The following is a 16763-nucleotide window of genomic DNA, read 5'->3' as shown; positions in this document are numbered from 1 at the left end:
TCAGATTTCATACTATATAATACCGTTTACAGTTATCTGTAAGGTCGAAAAAGAAAAAAGTAATCACAGAAGCAGAAAGAAACCCAAGAATGCTAGAACTAACAGAGAACACAAAAGCAAACGGTTTTCCACAGATATAATAAAGAGGAAGGGTGATTAAGAATAGACTAAGAGCAATCCAGGATGGTGTTATATTGGTGACATTTGGGATAGTTCCAGACCACAGTCTGCTCTTTCTATGAATAAGAGGGTTGGTAACAACAGGACATCATCTAGATTCTCTGAATGTAGATTTCTTTTTAAACAAACAAAACAATACGGTTTTCCATACACAGAATAAGGAGATTGGGATGTTGAAGAGTATGTGTTCACTCCTTGGGGATAAGAAGGATAAGGATTCACTCCTTGTTTTGGAGTATTACCCATTGGATTCTGTTGAGGGGGATATTGGGGTTGTTGAGGAGGATACTGTGATTGTTGTGGTTGAGGAGGGTACTGAGGTTGCTGAGGTTGAGGTGGATACTGAGGTTGTTGGGGTTGTGGAGGGTACTGTGATTGTTTAGGTTGAGGTGGATACTGAGGTTGTTGAGGAGGGTATTGGGGTTGTTGAGATGGTTGAGGAGGATAATGGGATTGCTGAGGTTGAGGAGGATATTGCGGTTGCTGAGGTTGAGGAGGATATTGCGGTTGCTGAGGTTGAGGAGGATATTGCGGTTGCTGAGGCTGAGGGGGATATGACTGCTGAGGTTGAGGGGGATATTGAGCCTGTTGAGGTTTTGGAGGATATTGCTGTTGTTGAGGCTGTGGAGGATACTGAGCTTGCTGAGGTGGATACTGAGCCTGTTGAGGTTTTGGAGGATACTGAGGTTGTTGAGGAGGGAATTGGGGTTGTTGAGGTTGAGGAGGATACTGCGGTTGCTGAGGCTGAGGTGGATACTGTGATGGTTGAGGTTGAGGAGGATATTGAGCCTGTTGAGGCTGTGGAGGGTACTGTGGCTGCTGAGGAGGGTACTGAGGTTGTGAAGGGGGATACTGTGATGTTTGAGGCTGAGGATACTGCTGTTCCTGAGACTTATAAGGCAGGGATTGAGAATGTGTCGGACTTGTAGAATAATTGGGTCCACTTGGATATGGTTGTTGTTGAGCAGGTGGAGTTACATTCTGTTGAACAGCTCCAGTATATGCAGGATTGGCTGGTGAATACCTGCCAATGGGAGCAGGAGGATAAGATGGTACAGTTTCAGAGGGATACTGAGGATTAGGTGGCATATGGGGAGGATATGAAGGAACAGGTTCTGGGTAAGGATCTACGAGCGAACTTGTATTAACAGGCTTCGTGTGTGCAGATTCTCTAGCAACTTCCTGAGCTTGATCACCGTAGATATTCATGGAAATACCTTGCGATGAAGGAATAGGAAGTGGCTCCACATATCCAGCAGCCTGAGTAGGAGCCACAGGGAGAGGCTCAGGATATCCAGATGGAATCGTGGTTGGAGCCACAGGTAACGGGTTAGGATATCCTCCCTGAACAGGAGCAGGAACTTGAGCTTGTGCAGGAACAGGAGTAGGAGCTTGAGTAGGACCAACAGGATATGGAACAGCACCTTGTGTTTGAGCTTGTGGAGGAATCGCAGAGTACGGAGCAGGAACCTGACTAGATATGGAATCAGGGAAAACAGAAGAGCGGGGAGCAACCGACTGGGGGAAGGCATTCGTTCCAACGTTCGAGTCCACATCATCTTTACGATAGAATAGCAGAATAGGTTGATAAGCAGCCTGGACACAATGATCAATCATGGATGCATTGTCCTCAAAGTGTCTAAACTTTGTATCGTTACATTCCATCCAGTAGAAACGACCCTCATATTCATACAAGCACATAGCAACATAATGCTTTCCTGTATATGAATGAAACAAATAGCATGTACCATAATATAAAATCATTCCAGAGAGATGATACTGGATAGGAGTTTGTTCCATAGTCACATCCCGTGTCAACTTTGCAGCATTCAGTGGCATCACTAAGGACTATTCATTATCATTACACTCCGAATGTACATAATACAAAGGACGAAGTCGTTCCTTCTCCATATAATCACTTGCAACAATAAAGCTCATTGTAAATACAGGTGGGAAGCTAGACAACACATCACTATTCTGAATCCCAAGCAACACCCATACCACTTACAAAAAGTCCCTGGACAACCAGCCGAGAGAAGACAACGAGGATAATCAGTTTTCATAGCATATAAGAGTAGAGTAGCGAGATAATCACGCTGTTCAATTTGCATGGACTTGTAAAAATCCATTCCAGCCAAGATTTGCTCTACTGTCACTTGATAGAAGAAGCGAGTCTGTACGGGACTCTGGTCATCTCCGCAGTAACTACAAATACTCTTCTCATGCATTGCAAAGCCAAAGAACTAGGAATGAAACATTTTCAGAATCACTACACCATGACTAATACAATGTGGTTTGTCATAAGAAGTCATGTCAACGGAACAAAAGCCGCTCAGTTTGTGGATGTACTCCAACAAGTCTTGCTAGTGGTAAAAATTTCTTCTAAGCTATACGAAGACTTCATAGGCATCAGCCATTTCGTTGTTTCCTTGTTTGTAGAATTCAGCGAGCGAATTGCGGAATGAAATAGCACTAAGCGTATTCAAAGAGGTTTGACTGTCATAGACTTGCAGAAATTCCTAGCCAGATTATCCTATCGATCCAAAAATACTCGTAACGTACAGTAGATACAAGTACACTTTTCCTGACCATTATCTAGGAGTAACTGGATTTCGTAATAATGGTACTGCTTTGGTGAGGAATGCATCCTGTAACAATAGCATTCTTAAACTCTTTGATATTCCAAAGATTCTAGTCCTAACGAGAGTATGAAGAAACCCACTTGAATAATACTATTCATGAAGCATAAATTCGACCCGCCGAGGTTGGCGAGAGATTGGAAAGCAGGTTTGCTCATCAAATTAAAGATTGTGATGTGATTGAGAAGCAAGTCAACGATAACGGGAATTCACTCTTCTTGGCAAGGATTCGGTGTGTCTTCTTAGTATCCGTTGATGATGTTTCTTCGCCCAGGAATGTGATGTAATACCTCAGAGGCAGCGATGTGCCACTCTCCAAGAAAGGAATAACTGCATTAGAAATGTACATGTACTCTGAGACTTGTCATGTCACGAAACACCTATTTAGGAGATTTTCGTTCTTAGTTTCATCATGAATTGGTTTTTACACATTTAGCGAAACGCCTTTTTGTTCGGTAAAGAACACAAAACAAAGAAGATGCCTATTCTTGCTGATTATTTCATGTCGGTTACAGTTCCTCCAACGGGTAGGATTCTCCCAGCTGTTAGTAACACGAAGAGGAGAACATTGGACTAAAGAGTCCTCCTATCGTTGTTGTAGACCGGTATCCACTGGAAGATCACAAGAAACATCGATTTCCGGAGAATTCACAATACGTTGATGGTATCCAAACTGATAACACATAGTGTTGCATTCCTGGTGATGCAAAAATTGCATATGTGAAGAAAGAACGCAGAAGGCCTTACATTTTTACTTTTTGCTTTACGCTTGAGTTTGAATCATGATCGAGTGTTTATAGATAGTGATCGATCTCGCAGCTATGGTACATCATTGTTTTACTATGAGAAACTGAGTAATATCCCGATTTTCGAGTGAGCGATAGAGATCGATGGAGAGTATCGATTAGACAAAAAAGGGCGCAATCTTTATGTTCCCAGAGCGCTGTGCGTCTTATCGCACCAACCAATATTCTCTGTGTTTAATGTGTTTCTTCGAGAGTTGTACAGAAACGCGATTCTCGATTCAGAAGATCGGTTTGCTGACGAGAAGGAGGCGATTCCGAAGGTAGATTCCTTCGAAGCCCTACTGCGTAAAGGTTCGATTTGTGATGCTATTGTGGAAGATGAATTTGATCGTGTTCCATGTAGGAACTGAATCCGTAGTAACAACACTAGTGGAAAGACACATTAGTCATTTTGTGGATTATTGTCCTTCGCTAGAGTTTGGTACGTTGACGCAAGTAAGATTTATGGAAGCGGACGAATCATAGTTGACTGTATTTCAAAAGATCGTGTCCATTCGCATGCCTCCAAAAACCTGTCTTCCTTTTACAGATAAGCTCTGTTTTGAATGTCTATTTACTTCACTTTCACCAAAGAACATCGTGAAGGCTCTTGCTGCTGTGGTACAGGAGCGTCGAGTGTTATTAGTGTCTGAACAGATGGATTCACTCACTCTTTGTGCCCAGGCTCTGAATAGCCTTCTTTACCCGTTCCGTTGGTATCATCCATTTATTCCAATTCTGCCTCTTACAATTACCGAGAGCATATCGGTTTGATTCTCTTCTGGAAGTTATCCGTAGGCATCCTTTCCATTCTTGTTTGGAGTGACCACTCGACAGTTCCAGTCAGATGACTGTCAAGCGAATCTTGATGGAGTGGTTGTCGTTCATCTTGACTACGATAAGGTTGATGAAGACTTAAGGAGTCATTAGTAGGTTGTTATACCAAAGAAGCCTTCGTTTTTGGAATTCAATCGATCGTTTGTGAAGCGTCTTGAGAAGAAGATGGAGCGACAGCTTCCTCCTCCAGCGAGTTCTCTGTGGGTTGATTGTGTCATTTGTAGCACGTGTACTGTACTGTAATAACCAGAACATTTCCGAGTCGTCATTCTTGGTGTTTGAGGTGGTGTTTGGTCCTGGAAGGTTAGGAATTCGATTACGCTCCAGATCTGCCATTTTATGTGAGGGTCAGGAGAGCGTCAGTTGTGTGTCTTTACAAATTGATGAAGATGACATGACGGTAACAGGTCCGGGAAAGCGAGTGGCCTTGTTGAAGCGAGAACCCATTTTGTTGGCAGTGAATGGAACAAGTATGATTGGAAAGGAGCATAAGGAAGTGAAGAGGATTTTGGGGGAAGAACGTCGGCCTCTAATATTGCGCTGTCAGATTGGTGTGGTGCCTGCAGTCATGTCATCGCTGTTGGTCCCTTCGTCACGATCGTTCCAAGCCTCACCATCAGGAATTGAAGCACTTCGATGTAGTGCTGTGTTAACAAGTCAGGAAGAAATGGAGGAGTTTCAAACTATGATCCAGGATTGTAAGAGAAAGTGTGAAGAGAGTGAAGTAATGCGCACATCATCAAAGGAAGGAGATGATTTGAGTATCTCGTTTACTCCAGAATACGATTCATTACATGGACCATCGCTTCCATGGTCTCCGATACTTCAAACTCCATCAGAGGAGGAGGCAACTCGTGTTCATCGCTATTATAACTATGTATCTCCAGCAGCAAGTTCAGATGGTTCTTCAATGACAGAGAAGCTGTCTACTAGTAGTATGGATGTAAGAATTTGAAATGGATTTGAGATAGATGGTTGACTTTATTGAGTCAATCCGGGTGACGGTAATGTTGGAGTTCTGTCGACTCATTGGTCACTACAAGAAACACTTCCGTGAGAGGTTTCAATGATTGGTGACATGTAGGAGATGTCCCTGAAGGTGCAGAGATGAATATGATTCTGGACAAGAAGGGATTCCTGCGTGAGGTAGATGAGGAGGATGAGAAGTTTGTAAAAGGGTTGATGAAGACTCAGTTGTTCCAGCATTTTATAGAGGATGCCTTTGAATATGAGGACAATTACGAAATTAATTTGTTTAATGACTGTGTGGAGATACTTCAAGGCATGGATGATATGGCAGAGAGGTATATTCGTCAGCAGTTGCAGCCGTCCAACTGGAAGCTGACAGAGGTCATGCCATCGGCTCCAAGTGGAGCTGATTTACCTGATGGGTACTTGAATCAGAAAGAAATGATTTGTAGGTGGCAAGAGCAGGAGTATCTGCGCGATATGGATCGCTTTCCACATCTGAATCCTTTGTGGTATGGCCCTAAACAGCGTCGGATGAAAGTAGAATTACCAAGTGATGTGCCAACAACAATTGTCCCTAAAGATATGAAAGCAACGATGAAGGAGATGAGGGCATTGAAGAAGTGAGTTATTTGTTAAACAAACAACAGACTAATGATACATCGAGAATTCGGATGTACGAATCGAAAACGTACTAAGAGAATGAAGAGGGAATACAATGGAAGATTTAGTTGAAAGGATAAGAGGGATGTAATGGATAAAAAGTGAAGAGATGGATGATAAAATGAGAAGAGATGGATGATAAAATAAAAAGGAATGGACGATAGGGCGAAATGGAAGTGAGATGCAGCAAGTATGAACTTACTGACGGGATTCCATAGGATTCAATACGACTGAAGACGAACTCCGATCCCGTAAAATACTTCTTAACTCCTGAAGGAGAGTTGTGGTTGCTGAGGCTGAACGCGAATCACTTCTATTCAAATACCTTGCTATCTACACCTCATCCTCCCTTCACTTCCCTACAGAACAAATAACGTCTACATTTCCTTCCTCAATCAAGCTTATCAATACATTTCTCTCTTCTTCCGAAATCGTCGATTGCAAACTCCTCACTGTCTCCAACACTTCCTCACGACTTGGTAGCGATACACTCTCTTTCTCCTCTGCTTCCTCCTCTGGTGTGTCTTCTGTCGAAGGAAGTTCTGAAGAACTTACATAGAGAAGAGCACCCAACAAACCCTCAAAGTCTCCTGAACGCCGATACTCCTGATAGAGGTCACAGAGACACTGTGAAGGCTCTTGCAGCAATACACTCAACACCGTGGCTTGCTGCTGAGAAAGACTCCCTTCCTCCAGCAACTCACGTACAAGAACCGTCAAGAACTCCTGTGCCTCTTCAGCCATCTCATAACGATGTACCATCTCCATCATACTATGGAGTACCTCTACGAATCCACACATATCCTGAGTCTCCTCACATAGAGAGAAGGCACTCCGTACTACCTCATTTCCTTGACAGTACTCCTGTATCACCCAACGCAGTTCCTCCGCGCCCATCATCCCAGCATCATATACCTGCTGAAGGATGGCTGCATGAGCTGGATCGGAAATGGTTTCGCTGTGGGGTCGTAACAGTGAATAAATAGAAATAGCCAATTTGATCGACTTCCCAAACTCTTCCTGTTTTCCAGTCTGCTTCCACATGTGATAAATATGTCGTAACACAGGAGATTCAGTAGTACAACGTCGATACAGTCCAACATACTCATCTGCTGAAATAATCCCAGACTTCTGCAGTTCCAACAATTGAGTGATAATAGGATCTGTTGGATAGGGTTCATCATGAAACGGATAGTGAAGAGGATGCGCCGCATGGGGAACCACCTTATGACTCTGAATGAATGCAGCATACGTCGATGGATTCTGAAGACTAGTTGTGGGATCGATGATCAGTTCCACAAATGCATGAAGTATGCTAGGGTCTTCGCCGACGGCTTGCAGAAGACTCATTGCAGTCCCTTCTGGTAGGATATTCAGTTCAAAAAGAGAATAGAGGAAGAGTTCGGCGCGACTGAGCTCCTCCAGAACACGACTAATATCCAAGGTCCCTGAAGGAGTGCGCCACGAACCACGATTCTGGGACTGGCGTCGATGTGCCTCGTTCCTCTCTTCTGGAGAGATGCAAGATGGCCGTACCGTAAGGAGAAGGATCCGAAGAAGAGCATTCTTCAGCTCTGCTAGATTGTCATCTTTCTACAGATTATATATCATGATTAGTCCTACATCGAACTGCATGTATGCATCACACACCAATCCATCTTCCTGTTGGATCAGATTCAACAAGACCGATGTATGAGCATAACTGATTTCCTTATTCATTTGCATATTCACTGCAATATGTCGAAGAACACCCATCTTTATTGCCGTAGAATCCTTCACTTGAGAAACGATCAGATGAAGATGCCGATTCAGAGCTTCTGTATCATTCTCAATCATAAGATTGATAGCTGGAATTAGACTGGATGCCTTCTTGTTATATAAAACACGGAGAACAAAGTAATCGAGAAAACGGAACGTCCTTCGATTATTACATTCATTAAATATATATTTGAATAGACTTTCCTTTCAATTAAACAATACCACCATTTCTTACAGTAAGAGTTGCTTGACGCTTCCGAGAAGACGGTGATAACACTACGGATTAATCCAAATACTTTTCACCCTACCACCAACAATAATATGACCAGGTTGGCCATTCAAGAGCATGGGATTGGCTCGGATCTCCAAAAGGGAGTAAATTTGACCCGTCTCACTATTTCGAATCCCATAGATACCTGCTGTTGCGTTAATACCAAAGATATCAACGAGTTTTTGCTCCACTGAAGAGTCGGTGTCCTCTTTCGTTATGGAAATCCTCTCTACTCGATTTCCCAGAGAGAATGACACTTCGCTCATATATTAGCAATCGATTACACTAAATCCAAGTTAACGTCCCCAACTGAACAGATACTGATAATTGGATTCCAAATTCTGTCCCTATTTTGTGTGAATTCAAATGAGATTAGGAATTGCTATTACTACAGGAATTGAGACGATTTAGAGATGAGAAAGTGAATAGCAGACTTTAGAAGGAGTTGGTAATTCTTGTTGTGAGAAGGTGTTACGAGAATACGAGATAACTAGACAAAACAGCTAGTTGGGATTATGGATCTGATTAGAAGGATACTTATTGAATGTGGGATCCCAAGATACGAGTGGAATGAATAGTCTCAGTAATTGACTATTCTAGGAATTCTCAATATCAAGGCATTTTCTGTGATTAGTATTACTACCTTATTTGGGCGATCCCAACAATTCATTAGTCTGCACAATCCCAACTATTCGCCAACCCGATTACTCCTTCATAATGCAGAAGGTAGTAATCCCTCGGGAAATCCAGGAGCTTAGTCGAGTGATCTTTGGTAATTTGCCAACCACTTCTCTCGCTCGAACAGGATTGAAACCGTATAACAAGAAACCAATCGCCAAACAAATGGAATTGGCTAATCCGAGGACAATCAAGGAAATTCTACGAACTCCTTTGCAGTATCCAACGAATGATCTGATTGTGAATGGTTTTACTCCGTATCAGTGGCTACGCTATTCGGAAATGATATCAGATCCATTTGCAAAGAAACAAGCTGGACAATTGGTCGATGAGGAAGAACTTTTCTTCTACCGTTATGCTAGAACGCGACGACATGTGGATGGAGGGATTGCAAGTTCCTATAGAACAGATCAGGCTGATTATTGGGAAAAGAAGGCCAGAAGAAAGCGTTTTCAGGGAAAAGGCCCTCCAAAGAAGGGAGAAGGAAAGAGAAAAGGAAAGTGATGAGTCTTTTATCGACTGTTTGTTAACAGGATGGGAATGACTAGATAATTTCATTTCGCGATAGACAAATGGAAAATGGGAAATAGATGACAGAAGAGATCAATCAGATTTGTTTTATCCTTTGCTTTTCTTGTTGTTTCATAACGCAGATATTTCAACAACAAGAATAACAATGCCAAACTGTGTGACGGTAACGAATTCGCTTGATTGTTTTGCCTTGGTCAAGGGCACTTCATTACTGTACAGTTACCTTGGCGATAGTAATCCCATTGTGGAGGAGGTGTTTCTCCCTATGAATTTGAAAGATGCTGAAAGCATGGATTGCGATAGCCACTCTCGGTTCATCTGTATTTATGGAAAATCATCTGTACATGTTTTGATTCTTCCAAATAGACAGATGGGTAGTCGGTTGACCTTTTCGAAGAATAATAGCCTTCGAGTTGTGTAGGTTAATTGAAGTGTGCTCATTTCTAGATGTCTTTCAACAGGTGAAATACAGAGTCCGATTGCATGTGTGCACTGTCATCCGCGTTTATCCAATTACATGATTGTGGTGTTTTGTAATGGATCTTTGTTATCATTTTCGCCTCTCTCGTCAGCAGAACCAATTTCCCAGACTTCAGTATCCATTCCTGAGGCATGTCCCTTGAGTGTATGTTTTGGAAGTGGTATTGGAAGTGATCAGTTCGCTCTTTATGTTTTGTATTCGACGGGAGATGTGGGAATAGAAATGCCGTTTTGCATTGAGGGCTATCAGTTACCATTGAAGGCATATGCTTCATTGATTGAAGAGGGTCATACCGAGTTAAATGAGTGGTTGTATTCTTGGGAGCAATGTAACGAGAAATACATGCGTTCTGTATCGTCTCGACAAGTGGGCATGCCGTTTGTGATTGTGAAACAACCGGAAGTGGATGGTAAGCCATTGGATATAGTTGGAAAACAACCTGATGTGACTTCGAAACAATTTGGTGTGAATAGCAAGCAGTTGGATGTGAATGGAAAGCAGTTTGGTGTAGCTGGCAAACAATTGAGTGTAGCTAACAAACAATTGAGTGTAACCAACAAGCAACTTGGTGTAAGTGAAATACAACCTGATATATCTTTAAAACAATCGGACAATCTGCCATCTACAAATCGTTTTCAATCTGGTCAGATTCGAATGTTTGAATATCGGTTATTATTCACTTCTAGACAGCCTCTCTCGACTGATGTAGTTGCTGTATTCTGTATTTTGGATCATTCAACCCTTCGCATATCCTTACGGTGTATTAAGGAACCTTGTGCTTCGGATGTACTGATGGAGAGACGGTATCACTCGTAGAGTCTTATTTGCATCGCCTCCTACTCCCTCGCTAATCTTCATTGTGAGACTGTTCTTCCTGATGCGATTCCATGTTCGTTTGTGTTACTTCTGGAGGATCAAATTGTGAGTATCCAATTCCCGTGGTTATATGATATTGTGGAGACACACAAACGAGGAGAACCCCTAATGCTTCCCATTGCAGAACGCAAGGAGAAGAGGGAAGTGGTTGCTGTATTATCTCCTGGGTTGGGTCATGTACTGATTCATCTTTCTCCCAATAAATCTATCTCTACTCTTCCCTTGAGTCGTGGTTATGAGTGGTTGAGTGAAGTAAATGAGGATGCCAAGGTGGAAGCCCCTGAATCTGCTCCATCACCTCTTGATGAGGCTGTTGCGATGATGCAACAGACATCAACAGACTTGTGGGCTCGTTATGTGGAGCAGTTGAATGTGGCAAGAGTTGCAAGTGACCATATTGACAACAGTGTGTTGAGTCGAGTACTACAAGCATATTTGGTAGTATGGATTGTATGCTTTGATGTCTAGTCGCCACAGTTAGCGTCTGTGAGTCGTGTAAAGCGAGAAATCCACGAAGAGTCCGTCCGTTCCACACAGCGTCTGGAAGAACTGAAGACTGCTTCAGATAGACTGAAGAAAGAGATACAAGAAGTGGAGACAACCAACAGTGAGCTGCAGGCAAGCGCTGAAGCAACCTTCCAGAAACAGCAAGCTCTCGAGGCCTGTTTTATGCGAGTTATCCAGGTAAGGATTGAGAGATTTATTAATCGAAGAAACTACAAAAATGTCTTGAAAAGTCGTCCATTCAGGAAGTGTGGTACGTAAGAATTGTGGAGATAAATGATAGTATTCAGGAGAAGACGAATGCACTGTATGAAGAGTCTGAGGAAATCCATCAGTGCTTGAAGGAAGCCGAAGAAAGGGTAGAACTCGTTTCACTTTTAAGGGAACATCATACTGCAAATCCTGTTCCCATGACAGATCAACTTCAGCATGACGTTTCGTTTCTTCAAGAAACGTTAAAGAATTCAAGCGAATTGAAGAAGGAAGTAGAAAGGATGTTTGAAGAGTTTGAAGTGCGATTGCATAAGCATCTTATGATCCAGAGGATAGAGAAAGAACTGTGATATGTTTGTTGCAATCCTTCCCTTTACTATTCCAACAAACTGTAGTTCCATTCTAGAGCACTTTTTTTTCCAGCTTCAATTAATCATCCTCTTTGGATGCATAATGGATGGAGATAATAAATTCAACACTCCATCACGCTCATATCATCGTCCTTTGCGCATTCATTCTCGTATGCCCTTCTTTCAATTTCTCAACCAGAAGGACCACGGAGAGTAACTAAATCAGAAATTGATTTCGATCGGCAATCATTACGACGACAACTAGAAGAATCAAAGCGGATCACTCTTCCATCTTCTAAACGGATGGGTATCTATCAACAAGAGAATTTATCAGACTGCAATCCCAGAAAATGTGATTCTAATGAAGTTAAAGATACTGCTGATTCGAAGACTCTTGCCGTAGTATCCAGTCAATTTGAAACTATCTATGTATGTTCGCAATGCTCCATTTCCTCTAGATTAACCAGAAGGCGTATATCCGACTCAACGTGATAGGAAAGGGAAGCAGTTGTGTTGTATACAAAGTATTAAACGAAGAAAATGATGAATTGGCCTTGAAATGTGTTAACTTGGCAGATCTTCCGAAGAGCCAAATACAGGATTATGTGAACGAAGTTCGATTATTGCGTCAGCTACGTGGGAAAGAGGGAATCATCGAACTAGTTGATTATGAGATTGACACACAGTCAAAGCGACTTCTCATCGTTTTATTCATTGAGATAATTCATATATAGCTAATGGAATATGGGGAAACAGATTTGAAGTCCTTTCTTGCTCAGAATCAGGAGAAGAATGTACCCATTGATATGAACTATGTCCGACTTTTGTGGCAACAAATGCTTACATCAGTGCATACGATTCACCAAGCAAATATCATTCACAGTGACCTCAAGCCAGGAAACTTCCTATTTGTTCGTGGATGTCTAAAACTTATTGATTTTGGTATCGCGCGAGCCATCGCACCCGAAACAACCAGTGTATTACGAGATAGTCAAGTGGGGACACTCAATTACATATCTCCAGAAGCGTTGCTGGATGTAGGAGATGGCAAAGGAGGTCGAGGCATTCGAGTGGGTGTAGAGAATTCCTGTGATCGTAGATTCGCCGATCCTGTGATGTTTGGTCCTTAGGATGCATTCTCTACCAGATGGTGTATGGAGTTTCTCCCTTTCAGAACCTTCCAATTGCTCAGAAACTCGCTGCTATTACCAATGCGCAACAACCAATTCCATTTCCAAAACTAGAGTAGGAATTCGTGACCAAACTGAGTCATAGTAATCCATGGTTGATGGATGTCTTAAAGTCATGTTTACAGCGGAATCCAATGAAGCGACCGTCTATTGGAGGTCCGAGCGGCCTTCTTCAACATCCTTTTCTTCAACCCCAAGGAGAACGAGCTATGCAATTGTTTCAGGCAGCTGCTTTGGGTAATGAGAATATGCAAGATGTTGTTCGTCAGGTTCTCAAAACTGTAGATGATCCGATCTGGAAAAAGGAAGGAAGTATAGATAAGATTTGTCATGTAGAGATATCTGAGGAATATGATGGATAGGAACTGGCCAAACAGTGTAAGTCATCAAATCGAGTTAGTATAATAGTTGCATTAGAACAGTTGAAATGATGTGTTTGAACAAACACACAAACTCTCATCCTCCTCGTCACTTTCTTTTACTTCGATATGATCATCTATGATTGATCCGTTCCACTGGCACCAACCATCATCTTCTGTCTCCTGATCTGCTTTATCCAGAACTACAGGTCATAACTCCCCCAATTACAAACTTGCGTCTTCATTTTCCAAAATCGACTTTCCATTACGTTCAAACAATTCTCTTCCAGTTGGCTTTGTAGATATAGTTCGTTCACTTACCTGCATCTCAGAATCAAATTTAGCCTTCCAAATTGCAAATGACTCTGGGGTAACAGGTGTTCCCCAATTCTTTGGGTGTCGTACCCGTTCCTGCTCCGCCGAATCTTCGGCCAACTACATAAAACGCCGACAAAACAAACTACAACAGCTGCTGCAGAAGATTCTGCCTCTTTTTCCCGTTGTTGACGCTTCACCATCTCCTCATACATGGAACCTTCCTAAAACTAACATTATCAGGATTCCAATACCTCAACATGAGGAACATTCCGGTCGATCAACCAATCCTTGACAACTTCAGTAAGATTATACACCATGGCCATGCCAAGAAAATCTGGTGCTTTGTCCTAGAAATAACCAAAACGAGTATACAGAGAGCACATAAATCATTTGGGTTAAACTAATAATGTCATCTTCAGGAATATTGACTGCATCAACAAAACAAATATTCGGAACATCATCTGGATACATCGGAGTATATCGAATGACCATAGAAATTCCAACTAAGTAATATAGGATATCTAGCACCAACCGTAATTCTCACCTCCTAACTCTGGAACAAGTTTGATTTTGAATGTCCCTGGATCGTTTGATATTACTACAAAATCAGAATCTCAAAAGAATCCCACAATTGAAGTCATCCATAAAAACAGCTTGCATGGCTTCAATTTCCATAGCTTGTTCTTCTAAATGATCTGAATTGTTGCCACCACTAGGTGGAATGTCTGTTGACATTGTAGAATGTAAAGTGCGCCATCGTCAAGTGGGGTTGCCGAATGAGGCATACCCAAATGGCGTAAACAGTTGTTCTTCTTAGAGGATGAGAATCACACACTCTATGGTCATGTTCGGGTTGTGTTCTGGCCTCTTATTTGTCCTTCTTACTCTTAATGGCTTTCTCATTTCAATCCGAGCCCCATTGAAAATGATGCTCCTTTCTGTGCGTGTTCGTCCGAGTGCAATCCCTATCACTTCGTCATCTTCTTCGGATCGCTTTGTTTACTCTGATGAAAGGAAGAAACTGTATCCAGACTATGAGAAGGAGAGGTCTTATGAACGGTATTTAGGTCGATTGAAAGGAAGTCTGCTATCGTATTCAGTTCAAGAGAGGCGGTGTTTTGAGGAAACTAAAGGGGATTGTTTGTCATATAATAAGATTGAGAGTAAATATGCGACAAACAAATACAAAGAAGAAGATTTGCATCTTGAAGTTCCGGATCATGTACAGGTATTAATCAATGGAAAATACTGTGAGGATACCAAAATTGTGGTTGGAATCGTTACAGCTCCATTTCAGTTTGCAGAGCGTTTTGCAATTCGGAATAGCTGGTGTAAAGAGTCTCATCATGGTGTAAAAGGTGTACGGTGTTATTTCTACTCAGGAATGACATCCCATCCAAGTGACAATGCATTTCTTCAACAAGAAGCATCACTCTATAATGACATTGTTCAATTCGACATTGCTGATACGTATTTAAATCTTACAATTCTTCAGCTACAGTCTTTTAACTGGACAATGAATCATTGTCCTTCCATGAAGTTTTATGTGCGTACTGATGCTGATATGTTTGTCAATTTGAATACTGTTGCGAATCGAATCATTCCGTCCATGCCAAGTAGTTTTGCTTATGGTCACGTTTTTCGAGGAGCGAAGCCATTTCGAGATCCCAATCATAAATATTATTTGCCTTACAGTGTTTATTCTCAGCCGTTTTTCCCTCCCTATATATCTGGATGTATGTGTATTCTATCTAGGGATGTTTTGCAAACAATTGTTGAGGGTTCAGAAACAGTTCGACCTATTCATTATCTTGATGATGCCTATTATGGACAGATTATGGATCGATATGGAGTATTGATTGTGGATGATAAGAAGTATATTAGTGTGAATCAATTACCACTGAATGAAGTGTTGAATGGAAATTATGCAGCTGTTCATCGTTTCTCGCCAGTTGATTTGATTGTTATCGATTCCTTTCGACAAGGGAAGTGATTGTAGAATAGTGTGCAATTTGTTTGATGTTATATACAGATAGATATCAAGTAGCCTGAAACAATTAGTTTTAGTTATTTACCAACAATAGCAGGGATTAAAAATCGATTAGCGGTAATAGTAGTCATTACTGTTGATTCACTCAATCTCGTTCATAGAATGATTTCCCCACTTACGAAGTATTTCTCTTTGATACCATTTCTGAGTTCATATTCTGTCGAGTATTGGGAGTTGATGAGAGTCAATTCACTGTACGTGGTGCTCACAATCTCATCAAATCAATGTATGCCCTTCTCATACAACTGTCGGTGTTTGAGAAGTAGGAAGTACTGTATTCGTCCTCTTGACATGAAACCTCACGTCACTCCTCTAACTTGTATTCGTTAGCAAACAGACACAAGAGCTTAATCAACTCAAAGTTGTTTATAAACTGTCATTTCTGTTTTAGCTTCACAAGTTATTTGTTGAAATGATCCAGGTTTGGTCAGTGACGGTTAATTATTACAATAGCGAGTGAAAGTGATATCGATGATCTGATGGGACAATACTATAGGACCAAATGCAACGATGCCAAGTGACCATGAACTCGTTCCTTATCTAAGGAAATGTTCAGCTGACATCTTCTACACAACTGATAATATGATTACGTATTGACTCTACTGAAGATGTTCTGGTTTATCACTTACCTTGTCTAGATTAACCTGATAACTATAGGGAGAGTAATTCTACGTTTTTTCAACTATTCGTAGTGCTTCATGGTATCTTCCAATAGCAACAGCAAGAGCATTTGCCGCCGTTTGAGCCAATCATTTGTTATTCTACATTATTATTGGTTTGTCTTGGTGCAACCAATCAATGATCTCCTTAGAATCATTGTTTTCTTTAAGAACGGAGTCCTTACGTCCTTCTCTTCTTACATATTATGCTTGAAACTCTCAGATGAATCTCAGTTATCATTTAATTAAGTTCATATGATATAGCCTTTCTCTTCTAGATAGGAAGGTACTCTGGTTTATAGTATATAATGCAAAAGGCACATCCTTTATATAAATGATGAGTAATACCACGAATACTCATCAGTGAAAGTAGTAGTATAATATACACAATTTCCATTTAGTGATCGCCATTTCCATAGTTATTATCATAATTCCTGGTCATTCGTTCTATT

General features: G+C 41.4%; 7 protein-coding genes across 7 annotated transcripts; 4 read left to right on the top strand and 3 right to left on the bottom strand.

The window, feature by feature from the left end:
* Positions 1-189: 189 nt before the first annotated feature.
* On the bottom strand, positions 190-2492 carry JH06_1051 (inactive ubiquitin carboxyl-terminal hydrolase; the record flags this gene model as incomplete). The annotated part of the gene is made up of 4 exons (XM_014673209.1): positions 190-2028; positions 2059-2137; positions 2185-2423; positions 2454-2492. The coding sequence occupies 4 exons, from the start codon at positions 2490-2492 to the stop codon at positions 190-192; spliced, it is 2196 nt and encodes a 731-aa protein (XP_014528695.1).
* Positions 2493-3480: 988 nt separating this feature from the next.
* JH06_1050 (hypothetical protein) lies at positions 3481-6037 on the top strand (the record flags this gene model as incomplete). The annotated part of the gene is made up of 10 exons (XM_014673208.1): positions 3481-3519; positions 3550-3673; positions 3704-3964; positions 3996-4060; positions 4091-4372; positions 4403-4507; positions 4538-4634; positions 4666-5384; positions 5413-5494; positions 5526-6037. 10 exons carry the CDS (start codon positions 3481-3483, stop codon positions 6035-6037), a joined length of 2286 nt encoding a protein of 761 aa, XP_014528694.1.
* Positions 6038-6424: 387 nt separating this feature from the next.
* On the bottom strand, positions 6425-8368 carry JH06_1049 (hypothetical protein; the record flags this gene model as incomplete). The annotated part of the gene is made up of 4 exons (XM_014673207.1): positions 6425-7666; positions 7697-8035; positions 8067-8107; positions 8140-8368. 4 exons carry the CDS (start codon positions 8366-8368, stop codon positions 6425-6427), a joined length of 1851 nt encoding a protein of 616 aa, XP_014528693.1.
* A 451-nt stretch (positions 8369-8819) lies between these two features.
* JH06_1048 (hypothetical protein) lies at positions 8820-9284 on the top strand (the record flags this gene model as incomplete). Its single annotated transcript, XM_014673206.1, has 1 exon — positions 8820-9284. The coding sequence occupies one exon, from the start codon at positions 8820-8822 to the stop codon at positions 9282-9284; it is 465 nt and encodes a 154-aa protein (XP_014528692.1).
* Positions 9285-12038: 2754 nt separating this feature from the next.
* Positions 12039-13356, top strand: JH06_1047 (hypothetical protein; the record flags this gene model as incomplete). Its single annotated transcript, XM_014673205.1, has 6 exons — positions 12039-12164; positions 12194-12439; positions 12470-12805; positions 12835-12980; positions 13011-13257; positions 13288-13356. The coding sequence occupies 6 exons, from the start codon at positions 12039-12041 to the stop codon at positions 13354-13356; spliced, it is 1170 nt and encodes a 389-aa protein (XP_014528691.1).
* JH06_1046 (RWD domain containing protein) lies at positions 13339-14337 on the bottom strand (the record flags this gene model as incomplete). Its single annotated transcript, XM_014673204.1, has 7 exons — positions 13339-13487; positions 13518-13719; positions 13749-13823; positions 13854-13949; positions 13975-14105; positions 14135-14200; positions 14232-14337. 7 exons carry the CDS (start codon positions 14335-14337, stop codon positions 13339-13341), a joined length of 825 nt encoding a protein of 274 aa, XP_014528690.1.
* A 193-nt stretch (positions 14338-14530) lies between these two features.
* On the top strand, positions 14531-15595 carry JH06_1045 (beta-1,3-galactosyltransferase 2-like protein; the record flags this gene model as incomplete). Its single annotated transcript, XM_014673203.1, has 1 exon — positions 14531-15595. One exon carries the CDS (start codon positions 14531-14533, stop codon positions 15593-15595), a length of 1065 nt encoding a protein of 354 aa, XP_014528689.1.
* Between the last annotated feature and the right edge of the window lie 1168 nt (positions 15596-16763).

The sequence above is a fragment of the Blastocystis sp. subtype 4 genome (genome assembly GCF_000743755.1).
Source record: "Blastocystis sp. subtype 4 strain WR1 chromosome Unknown seqid_0052, whole genome shotgun sequence".
NCBI lineage: Eukaryota > Bigyra > Opalinata > Blastocystidae > Blastocystis > Blastocystis sp. subtype 4.
The sequence above is the reverse complement of the archived record's forward strand: the minus strand, read 5'-3'. Positions and strand labels throughout refer to the sequence as shown.